The sequence below is a fragment of the Benincasa hispida genome, chromosome 12 (genome assembly GCF_009727055.1).
Source record: "Benincasa hispida cultivar B227 chromosome 12, ASM972705v1, whole genome shotgun sequence".
NCBI lineage: Eukaryota > Viridiplantae > Streptophyta > Magnoliopsida > Cucurbitales > Cucurbitaceae > Benincasa > Benincasa hispida.
The window spans coordinates 13460388-13473358 of record NC_052360.1 but is presented as its reverse complement, the minus strand read 5'-3'; the positions used below and the strand labels follow the sequence as shown (position 1 = coordinate 13473358).

At 30.2% G+C, this 12971-nt stretch overlaps 1 protein-coding gene across 1 annotated transcript; it reads right to left on the bottom strand.

Annotated features, from left to right (window-relative positions):
• Nucleotides 1–8252: 8252 nt before the first annotated feature.
• On the bottom strand, nt 8253–9302 carry LOC120092506 (21 kDa protein-like). The gene has a single exon (XM_039050602.1). It carries the CDS (start codon nt 9065–9067, stop codon nt 8405–8407), a length of 663 nt encoding a protein of 220 aa, XP_038906530.1. The 5' UTR covers nt 9068–9302; the 3' UTR covers nt 8253–8404.
• Between the last annotated feature and the right edge of the window lie 3669 nt (nt 9303–12971).

Sequence of the window (12971 nt, the reverse complement as noted above, 5' to 3'; positions counted from 1 at the left end):
CCAATCAACTTCCAACAAGCTTTACAAAGTTCTAACTCTCAAAAGTGGATAAGTACTATGGAAGAGGATATAAAATCCATGAAAGATAATGATGTTTGGAAACTTGTTGAACTACTATCAGGAGTGAAACCCATAGGTTGTAAATAGATATTTAAAACCAAAAGGGATTCACATGGAAATATCGAAATATATAAGGCTCGTCTTGTTGCAAAGGGTTTTACTCAAAAGGAAGGCATTGATTACAATGAGACTTTCTCTCCAGTTTCATCGAAAGACTCTTTTAGGGTAATCATAGTACTGGTAGCTCACTTTGATTTAAAGCTACACCAGACAGATGTAAAAACTGCGTTTCTCAATGGGAACATTGATGAGACGATTTATATGGTGCAATAAAAAAACTTTGTGTCTGGTAATTCAAAGTCTATGGTGTGCAAATTGAAGAAATTCATCTACGGTCTCAAACAATCCTCTCGCCAATGGTATCACAAATTCCATGAAGTGATAACCTCATTTGGTTTTGAGGTGAACATAGTGGAAGATTGTATATATCATAAGTTCAATGAGAGTAAATCAATCTTCCTGGTGTTATATGTCGATGGCATACTCATAGCTAGTAATGATGTAGGTTTATTGCATAACACTAAGAGATTTCTCAAAAGGAATTTTGAGATGAAGGATCTTGGTGATACTTCTTTTGTATTAGGAATTGAAATACTGTGAGATCGTTCTCAAGGTATTTTCAGATTGTCACAAAAAAAACTACATTGAAAAGATCTTGAGTAGATTTGGCATGAAAGATTGTGCATCAGAAGATACCCCCGATCACTAAAGGTGATAAATTTTATTTAGGTCAATGCCCTAAGACCACACTCGCGACTAAGGAGATTCAGAAGGTTCCCTATGCATCGGCCATTGGAAGTCTAATGTATGCTCAAGTATGTACGCGTCCAGGTATTGCGATCATAGTTGGAGTGTTAGGCAGATATTTTAGTAACCCGGGGATGGATCATTGGAAAGCAGCCAAACGGGTTATAAGGTATTTACAGAGAACAAATGATTATATGCTCACTTATCGGAGATCAGAAGTTTTGGAGATCATTGGGTATTCTAATTCTAATTATGTTGGATGTCAAGACACTTTGCGATCCACTTCAGGATATATCTTCATGTTGGCTAGAGGAGTTGTATCTTGGAAAAGTGTTAAACAAACACTTATGGCTTCTTCTACCATGGTTGTGGAGTTTATAGCATGTTATGAGACATCCAATCATGGAATATGATTGTGAAATTTTGTCACTGGGCTGCGGATAGTGGTTGGCATAGAAAGACCACTAAAATTATTTTGTGGCAATAAGTCGGCAGTGATGTATTCCAACAATAACAGAAGCAATTCAAAGTCAAAGCATGTAGATGTGAAATTTCTGGTTGTTAAAGAAAGAGTTCAAAATGGTCAAATTTCGATAGAAAACATAGGAACAAACTTTATGGTTTCGATAGAACACATAGGAACAAACTCTATGGTGGCAGATTCATTGACTAAAGGTTTACCATCTAAAGTTTTTCATAAGCATGTTGCTCACATGGGTGTTAGTCACTTTTCTGATTCCATAGTTTAATGAAAGTTTGTTATTGAGGATGTTCTTTAGCCTTATTTTGTTTATTTTCTATATAGAATAAAGTTGATGGTTTATGTTTTATTATCTGAACTCGTTTATCATGCATGTAGTTTAATATAAAGTTTTTTTAGAATGATCTCATTAAGGAATTTGAACCAATTGGAAACGGGCATGATCTAGATCATTTTGCATGTAGTTTCCATGCTATCCATCCATACTTGATCTATGTCATTGAATGTATTGGAATTGGTGATCAAGGAAGGTTTAGTTATAAGGGTAGTGACGAAAGCCACCTTGGTTCCATGCTAATACATGAGATGGATCAGATTGAACTAAAGAGGAGTTCTATTATTGAAATAACATGTTTATGCGTGCTTAAGGTTTATGTAATTTAATTATATCAGGTACACAGACATAGCCCAAGTGGGAGATTGTTAGACATATTTAAATAATAATATGTTTAATTAAAGTATGGGCTATGTATGTGGATTAATAATTTATCACATTGGGTTATTTTATTAGATTGGGCCCTATTATGTGATCTAATTAATTAAGACCTTAGATTTCTAATTGAGTATAGACTTAATGGTAAGAAGTCCATTCCTAGTTAATTAGGGTTTAATGGAACCCTAATTGAACTAGTATATAAAGAGACATTTCCTAAATTAGACATTTATTTCATAGACGAAGATTTTGACCAAATTTGAATGGGAGCAAATCCACGATTTCCTAAATTAGACATTTATTTCAATTACCACATTATTTTCAGAAGAAAAAAAATCACACTACCCTTCTTTTGTCATTTTTTTTTAAAAAAACTATATTACTTGTGGAATTAACTCCATAAATGGAATTTGAACTCAAAATAATAAAATATATAGTACAAGGATAAAATAATTGCATACATAGAACAAAAAATGGTAAAAGACCAAAAAAGTCATGCCCAACCACCATTTTGCGCGCTACTTCCCGTTTCTCTCAAATTGAAAGTTATAACTAATAGTTGCTATCAATGATAGCTTTCCATTTGAGAAATATACTATCAGTTGCGACCATTGATAGCTGCTATTAGTAATGCTACTATCAGTGAATATCATTGATAAATACTATCAATGGCTATCAGTGACAGCTTTCATTTTGAGATGTGTGATATCAGTTGCTATCATTGATAATTTTTAATTTAAGAAATGTGCTATCAATTACTATCATTGATATCTTTCAATTTGAGAAATGTGTCATTTGTTGCTATCACTGATAACAGTTATCAGTGATGCTACTACCAATGAATATCACTAATAGCTGCTTTCAGTGATAGCTTTAAATTTAAGAAATGTGCTATCAGTTACTATCCCAAAACACCGATAAATTCCTCCACCGACAACTCCACCTTCAATCTATTGCTAAGTCTATCACTAATAGTGGCTATCAATGATAATCGCAGCGGCTATCACTTTCATTTTTTTATCAACGATACCCATTATCAATGATTGACTAAGCCCTAAGTTTAACAAAGAATGATAAATGGGAAACCCCAGTAGAAGAAATAGAAAGCATCAATCAATAAAATAAAGTCACTAAATAAATTCATTAAAATCCACAATTACCTCTTAAGATCGACAAATCTCCTTGTTGATCAATAAATATGAGTGGCTTGTGTAGATATTTTGAATCAAGAGGCTTAAGAGAATGTAGCAATTAATGGGCTTGAAGAATGGTACAATGTAGCAATAAAAAAACTAAATTGTAGGGAAAAGAAAAAACAAAGAAGAAAGAAGAAAGCTAAACCGAAGAAAAAAAAATAAAGAAGAAAGAAGAAAGCTAAACCGTAGAGAAGAAAGAAGAAAGAAAAAAAATAAAATAGAATAGAAAAAAAGACACGAAAGAAAAGGGAGCCACAGATGCATGGAGAAAGAAAAGGGAAAAAAATAAATTGAATAAGATGGAAATAGTTGCAAATGAGGGCAGGATTGGAATTTTAAAAAAAATTATAGGTTGGCCGGTCAATATCTACTATATTTACAAATATTTTAAAATTGTATATTTTTAAATTATTTCCAAAATTGTATTATCTAGTATAAATTTCCCAAAAAAAAGTCTTATGATGTCTCTTAAATAAATTTGTACATAACTCAAGCCTAAAAGGCCAAAGTATTGATTAGATCTAAATAGAAATGTCAACTTTATGTATGGGATGGGGGTGTCATGGGACCCTGAACGGGGTGGGGATTTCCCGTTTAGGTGGGAAATGGGGGAAGGAGTATGAAAAAAATCTCCAAAAGCTAAATGAAAACGGGTTCTCCATCCCCTCCCCCGTTAGGCTTTTTTCTTAAATTTATTATAATAGTTTTATGTTATTTATTTATTTTTATATATAAATAGTATATTTAATTTTCAAGATTTATTGTTTAATGGTCAAAATAATAATGTCTGAATTAGTATAAAAACAATATATATGTTTGAATTCTGATAAATTTAGATTATGTACATAAATATTTTTATAGATGATTATTATCTTCAATTTGAAAATTTTGAGTAATTTCTCTTTAAATTATAACTAGACAGGTGGAACTAATCATTTAAAAATTGACTATTTAATTAAAACTTTTTCATAATAGTGATTTTTTAAAAAAATAATGAAAAATTTCCCACGGATAACTCATTTCCTGTGAATTCCCAGCTCGATCCCCATGGAGAATTTAATGCAGACGGGGAATGAAATGGAGACTGAGAAGCCATTTCCAGCCCCGACCCACCCAGTGACATCTCTAAACCTAGATCAAGACGAATCTACAAGAACTAACTAGATAAATAGTGGATTTTAAAATTTTGTTTGGAAAAAAAGTAAAAAGTTTTCAAAATCATAAAAATATCAAATCGATTTTTTTAATAACAAATACAAATTAGCAAATACGTAATCTACCTTCACAAACAAATTGATAAAACTCAACATCATAAACTAAAACAAATCCAAAAATAGCAAATAAATTGTACTGAAAAGTATTTTAGACTAATCTAAAATAAGCAAAAATTGCCACCGAACCCAAATCAAATTAATGGGTGATTTAATTGAAGCCAAGCTACATCACATAAAGCTAAAAGTTTAACAAAAACCATAAAACAACCTCATACTCACCTAAATACTGTTAGCTGATTCTTTAGATATTGAGATAGACATATCAATGTCTTTCAGTGTCCATCATTGATAGATAATTACATTTTTTTATATTTATAAATAAGTTGGTTTCTTTTGTTATATTTGAAAACAATCTTATAAATTATTTAAATATGTAAGGTTAGAAATATATTTTAATACTTTCCAATGTCAATATGATCATATTTTAACTATTTTAGACATATATGTTTAATTCAAAAGGTTAAAAGTTCAAATATCTTGAACAACACATATTTTAGGATAAATCTTATGTTTATATTTGGATAAACTATATATATATATATAAAAAAAAAAAAAAAAAAAAAAAACTATATTTATCTCTTTGTTTTCAAAACTACCTTTACGGTACTAAAAATTGCAATATATTTTTTACCTTCCATAAACGTTTTAAATTGCTCTTAGAGCAAAATCCATTCAAATATTCTCAATGAAAATCGGGGCATGAAAACAATGTGTGGCAGTGATTTTGAAGAAAGAAGAAGAAGAGAAAAAGAAAGAAAAGAGAGAGAAAAAAAAAAAAAAAGCATTTGAACACTACCACACACATGTTCTAGGTTCCAATTCCCATCCAAATTGTAATGGATTTCTACTTCAAATGCAATTTGGAAAAATTTATTATGAGTCAAAGATAATATCGTAACTTTAGAAAAGAATAGAGTATTTTTTTTTTTTAATAAAGGACAAATCATGTTGTTCTTACAATTTGGTTTTATCTATATAATGTACTAATAATTTATCATCAATAATATTATCGGTGATTTAGGACCAAAAGATATAATCAACATAAAATATGAATAAAAGCAACAAGGTCGAGAAAAGAACAAGGTTCAGGCCAAAAATAGCACCCAGGAAAAGGATAAGTTCTTGTAAAAGCCTAAATTTATGTGTTTGACTTCAGTCTCAGTCAAGTTCGACCCTATCAAAATAACTAATAGGGGATGTCCCACGCATGCCTCGGCCCATAGCATCGCCCTAGGACCAAAATAGACCTAGGAGAGATGCTCAGTCTCGACCTAGCCAAACATGAAATCGAGCATGTCTCTTGGCCTGTTAGGTTATATAATTCTCCTGAGATGACTCCGAAACCCTATCAAACAACCTAGGACAACTTTCTCTGCAAATACATCATTATAAATTCATATGAAGTAACTTGAATCCTACTCTTGAAGTCCTTAACTTCCACGCTCTTTTACTCTTTGACTTTGTTGAAGCGTCGTATCTTTGCAATATTTGTTTTAAGTTGTAGTGTGTTTTTGCAAAATCGTGATGTCTCACAAGTTGTTCCTAAGATTGTTATTATCAACTAGGGCTTTGTTTCCTTGTTGGGAAAATCTCAACAAGGTTCTTTGGAAGTTTTTTTTATGGTTATCTGTTTCCTTATCTAGTGTTTGTTCCTAGAAAATTAACTTTGAAATCAATATTTTTCCTTTCGGGCTCTTGGTTGTTATGGAATATAGTCATCTTCTCTCTCTTAATTGGTCCATATTTAAATGAGTGGAGTTTGTTGTTTTAGGGTTAGCCGTTCGACAAGAAGAAAGTTCCTTTGTTGTGCTCTATAATATGGACTATGTTATGAAGCTTATGAACGATTTGATCACGATGTTGTGGGACCTTAAGGCAATCTTGAGTTCTTGACAAAATCAATAGGTTAAACTTGTGAAGAGATTTATACACTTAGGCGGAGCCTATGTTCATGCAAGTGAAGTGATCTTCATTTGAAAGTGGAAAGAGTACAGTTGAAATGGAGCCTCACACGTAGAAAAAGGCTAATTTATTGTTTACTAATACACTCAAACTTAAGAGGGGCTTAAGTATTTTTTGGAGAGAGTTTCATACTTAGGGGAGCCCAAGTGTTAATTCATCAAGTTAAGTTATTCGTGTGTGTATTTGTTGCTTATTTACAGATAAGCACAATGTTGTAATTGCTTGACTTCATATTAGTAAAAGATTCTTTCCCGGACACATTGCTCCCAAGACATAGATGGTATATTGTTGAATTGAGTTACCAAACTTTGTGTTTTACTTGTTAAAGTTTATCTTAGTGTTGTACTGTTTGTCTTTGCAATTACTAGAACATTGTGAGTAACACATCTTTACTATGTGTTAGATAATCTTATTTCAAACCTAAGCATCAGAATGTAGGTGGCAAATATCACACTGGTGTATAAGTTTTCTCTTTTACAGGCTTCACTCTTCTCCCCTTCAAATAAATTTACGGTTGATATTACGTGAAAGTCAACTACATTTTCCTGGTTAGTATTTTAGCATCAACAAATAAAGTTTTATCCATGTCCAAATTTGAGAATTAGTGGATAGCTTCAAAATAATTGGGTGTAGTGAAAAAAAAAATTGCATAAAGAGAGTCACGAATTTGCCCCCATCACTTTTTTATTTATATAATTAATCAATCAATTTTAAACGAAAAAAATAGAAAGGCAAAAATTAAAAGGACTTTATATATTGTTTTTTTGTAAAGATGTTATGAACATGGCTAAATTTTGATTATGACATCGGTTGTTGAAATGTAACAAACTCCACACGAATCTCCATAATCACAATGATCTAATATACTGTCAACTTTTGGCCTAAGTTATGGCAGATTGCTCTGAAGATTGTTGCGTTAGATGGATAAGTTGTTTTCTTACCGAAGGGGTCAGCGGAGGAGGGGGAGCAGTGGGCTGGCTCGCACCAAGTAGGCCCAGCCCAATAGGACCTCTCGAGAGAGCCCGTACTTGGGCCCATCATGGCTAATAATGTCAAAATTCAGCTGCTGGTGCTGGCCGGTGGCCACTACGCTCTTATCCGTGGTGCCATTCTATTGCATTGCCCATTAATGTCTACACCCATGTGGTCCCAAAACATTTTTGCATCCCAATTCTCTGTCCTTTTTCTTACTTTAAAAATATTACATACTAACATTCTTCTAAAAGTAATTCCCAAATAAACTTTACTTCACATTTCAAAGCATCATCATCATCCTTATGATTCCAATACATCTTTTGCCACATTTTTAAGATAACACAACCGCAACATGGACTTAATTTTGTCACATTACGAACAATTAAGACCTTCAATTAAATATATATTTGAAATTTTATAATTATGCTTGTCAAGAAAGTTACTAGTTCTTTTCAAGAAAAAAAAAAAAAAAGAAAGAAAGTTAAATTGTGTTAAATTGGTTAGAGTTTAATAATATTTTCAACTTTATTTGTTTTTAGGGGTTGAATTAAAATTTAAAACTTCATTCAAATTGATTCAACATGTTTTTAATCAGTTCAACAATGTAGAATATAACGCAATGAGTTGGCAGCGTTTCTTTCCTCAACTGCAATAACAACATGGATGAAGATCTGTAATTATCCTTTTTTCTAAAAGGAAAAAAATAAATCTTTAAATTGTGATATTCATACTCCTAGTGCAGCAAGTAAAGAACAGAGTGATGAGGAAGCAGAAAGGGCAGAGACTTGGGCATAATTAATAATAGTAATTGCATAAACCGTAACACTAGAATTACAAGACATAATTACATTTTCAATCTCATAATATTTTAATTTTCCTTTCACTTTTCCCAGGAACCAAACAGGGAAAGAAAGAACGAAGAAGAAAAGTGAAGTAACTAGGGGAAAACGCCTTCTTCCGCCGCCGCCGACGAAGCATAGCTATTGATAAGAGCAAGTGAATTACTTGTCAAATGCGTAACTCTAACAATGTGCCTTCGAACCTTAGCCTTAACACTATTAACCCCATTAACACGCCGCCCCCCAAATCCTTCCATACACGTCTCTTCATCGGTCAAAGCGGAGCTAACCCATGTCTCAATATCACTAATCAAACTCCCAAAATCGTACCCTCGAGGCCGACCCAGTTCCCTAATTGCTCTCTGAAGCTCAAATACCGAATCCCCAACCTCCTCCACGCAATCGGAGATCGCTGACGCCTCTCTCCGCCGCAGGCCGTGGGTTTTCGCCAGCCTTCTCATTGATGCCGCAGAGGATCGAGCGGCGGCGAGGTTGACGTGGAGGGCGGCGAGAGCCAGCGTCTTGGGGTTGGTCTTGATCTTGCTGGCGTACACCGACAGCGAATTGTAGCAGAGACGAGGGTATGAAGTAGTACTGCAGGAAGTTCTGACATACTCTGTGTTTTTTCTGATGCCGGCAGGGGATTTGGGGATTCTTGAGGCGGCGGAGAAGATTTGGGTTTGATTGGAAATTATGAGGAGGAGGAGGAGGAGGAGGAATGTAGGGCGTGTTTGGATGGAAGGAAAATGGGAATTCTCCATTGTTTTTGTGTTGGATCTGGATATGAAGATCTGGAGAAGAAGAGGAACCAAATTTATGGGGGGGGTGAAGGAATTTGGTAATAAAAGTTTGTGGGATCCCACAAATAGCGAAATCCGTGAAATGAATTTAGGGTGAAATTTGAGAGAAAAGAAGGGGTGTGTTTTGTATTGAAATTATTGGTACGATGTTGGTTAGTTTGATTTTCAAAAAAATTGAAGCAGGGGAAGGTGTAATTATTGAAGATGATCAAAGAAATGGACCCTGATCCTCGTCAGATCGCTTCAATGTAAATGGTTTAAATTATGCTCTATAGATTATAGTCTAATAGATTTCACGACATATTCTTGTTTTTCTTCTTTAAAGTTGTACTTTACAATATACATATATTTTTTAAAATTACACATTTAGTCCACCTTTACCATATAAGTAACGTAATTCATTCATAAAAATAGATCTCATTTTATTATGTTTGTATAACGTGGGATCTATCATAAAATTTATAATCAAATATTGTAATTGAACTAAAAGGTACTTGATCGGATTACCTTTGAAAATTACATGGACCCATCATATTTTTAAAATTATTTTAACGATTTTCAAATTTGGTCTCAAATATCATGTTTTGTAAGACCATGTTATCGATGTATTTGATCGATAACAGTATCCATAAGAAAGAATACGAAACAAAATCAAAATTTTGGGATATGGTTGATATCTATAAGACCAATTAATTTTAGAATCATGTTGCTGTGTTTTTTTCCCCTTCTTTCTTGGGTGAAGAAAAGCAAAGCAAAAGAAATGGATGGTTTTTTTTTCTTTTTAATTTGTTGAGTGTGAGAATATGAGTCAAATTGGAGGAGAAATTTTTGTTAAACAAGCTTATCGATGTTATTTGTCCCATAACAATGTCAATAATTAAAATAAAAAAAACTAAAATTTTGGGATGTTATTTTTCGGTGTCTATACAAAATCAAAAAATCCAGAATTTTAGAATGTTATTATTTGCTAATAGCATATTAAAATTTTGTGATGTTATTTGTTCGATATCGTATCGGTAAAAAATCCGGAAAAACATTCCAAAATTTTAGGATGTTATTTCCTTGATAAAAATATTTTTTAAAAAAATCGGACTTTTATTTGATACGCTAAAAGAATTAAAAAAAAATCTGAAATTATGGGATCGTTTGTTTGATAACGATATCGATAAATAAAAGTATCAATAAAAAGGAAAATTTAAAAAATCCATTACGTTTACACCAATAATAACGGTTAAGTAAATGACATTAATAGTAATTAAATTATGTTTACAGAATAGTTAAGTAAATATGTTAAAAAATAATCTAATTATTTTTATGATTGAGATCCATTACAATTGATATGTCAATAAAAATTCATTACATTTATACCCTTTCCAACGAAGTAAATGTGGTCTTAATTCAACTTGTAATTAGAATTACACTTTATAATTTAGTTCTGTGATTGATAAATTATTTATGAGATTTAATTCTAAAACAGGCTGGCTTATAAAAATCTAAGATATTCCAAATGTTTGTCTGTTTTTGTAATTGATTGGGTGAAAAATCAATTCTTCAATTTAATAAAAATATTTAGCCAAATAAAAAATTAATAGTGAAATTGAGATCACTATTGAAAATAGAATATAAAAAACAAATATATATATATATATATATATGATCATTAAGGTTTGAATTTAGTTTAGATTTCATAATATTACACTTTTACTATTAAATTTATGTTTAATCTTCTTTTGGTCTCTAAAATTTAGAATGGAACATTTTTATTCTTGAAATTTTTTAGTTTTTTTTTATTTGATTTTTAGGTTTTAAGATTTACACTTTTATTAATTAGTCTTATCTTAAATATTAATTTCTCTTAATTAATTAATAAAAATAAATTAGTTCACATTTTTTATTAAAATTAATTACAAACTTTTTCATTTATATTATTTTAAATCATTTAATTGAGAGTTAATGCCAAAGACCAAAAGTGTGGATCAATAGAAACTCAAAGTAATAATAATGTACAATATTGAAACTTAGAAACCAAATAAAAGTCAAACTCAAAACTCAAAATTCAAAACTAAAAATGTAACATTTTGAAATTGATTGGACCAAATGAAAACTAACATCAAATTCAGCATTTGAAATTAACTGACTCAACAAGAAAATATATTCAAAATATATATGGACAAAAAGGGTAAATTTTCAAATAATAAAAAAATAATAATTATTGTTATTAGTTATTACTCAATTTAAATAAAGAATATTTGTCAAGCATAGCTCAACTAACCTAAAACTTATTCGCAATCAAGAAGTTTGTGGTTTGAATCCCCTTGTACTTAAAAAAATAGAAGCACGATTTGAAATTTTCTTAAACAATAAATTTAGTACATGTTTGGTAGAGAATCTAAAAACAAAAATTTGAAAATAAGAAATTCAATCAAAATAAAATTGTATTTCATGTTTCAGAAATGTATTTGATAGAAGATTCAGAAATTTAATTCAAATTTAAATAATTGTTTAAAAATATGATTGATATTATATTTATAAATTGTAAGTTTTTTGGCATTACATACTAAATATTAGTTAATAATAAACTAATGATAATAATTTACTTATGAATATGTTTTATTTTAAACTTTTTTTTTTTTTGTATAGTTATTATTTAGTAATATTATATAATTCATAATACATAATATCTGAAAATGACATAAAATATTCTCACATTATCCCTATGAAATCTATTTACCTTCATTACATAATACATAAACCTCTCACCCTTTAATTGAAAATATATAATCTAATTAATTGACTTATGCTTAGACTAGACTAAAATTAAAAAATATATAGATCAATATTAAAATGATTAGAGAAGATTTTTTTTTTCTTTTGAATCAGATAAGAGAAGAAACTTAAAACTAGAGAGACCAAAATTGAGATATATATATAATATGGTTGATTCTATTAATTGAATCATTAATAATAGGAAATATGGTTTGAACAATTGACTCTGTACAAAAAAAAATATATTTTATGAATTAGAAAGAATATGTCGATATTCAAATGATGAAGCCCATGAAAAGAAAACCAAACTATATATTAAAGAGATTGGTTGCAAAACTTGCAAGTACATCCTAGGTTAGTTGCATAGTCAATTTTCTAGAATTTTGGCTAATAAATTTTGGCATGCATTGGATATATAATTCTTATACACTTACACTATCAACTCTTTACTGTTGTTGGGTTGAGGATTGATTGATTAGGGGATACCATGAAAAAGGTTGGGTTTATTTATTTATTACTTCATTGGATTTTTCTCATTAAGATTACTATTAAGGTAGTTAGCCAATTTATTTGAGTTGTATATTTACTTTTAACTAACCATAAAAGCAACTATTGAATGATAAGTTTAGGGTAGGTTTGGTCTAATTTTTCAAGTATTTAATTTAAAAATAACTCATTTTTAAAAAAAAAATTAAAATATTCGACAATCACTCAAAATAACTTTTGAACCACTCCCAAAATGTATTTTAAATTGTTTTATTAAAAGAATTTAAATAGAAATATTTTTTTTTCTAATCAATCTAAATGAGCTTTTAGATTATCTAAGTTTGAAAACAATTTCAATAAAAACCAGTCATTTACGGTGATTGAATGTCAATATCAAATTTAAAGTTATCTTTAAATAATTAGAAATAATAAAAATTAGCTTAATTTTTCAAATAATGAGCTTTTAGTAAATAAAAACCATTTTTATATTCCTTATTTTAGATTTAAATAAAAACAATTAGCTTTTAGTAAATAATGAGCTTTTAAATAGAAATAATAAAAACCATTTTTCATATGTTCGATGATTTATATTCCTTATTTTAGATTTTTTGTA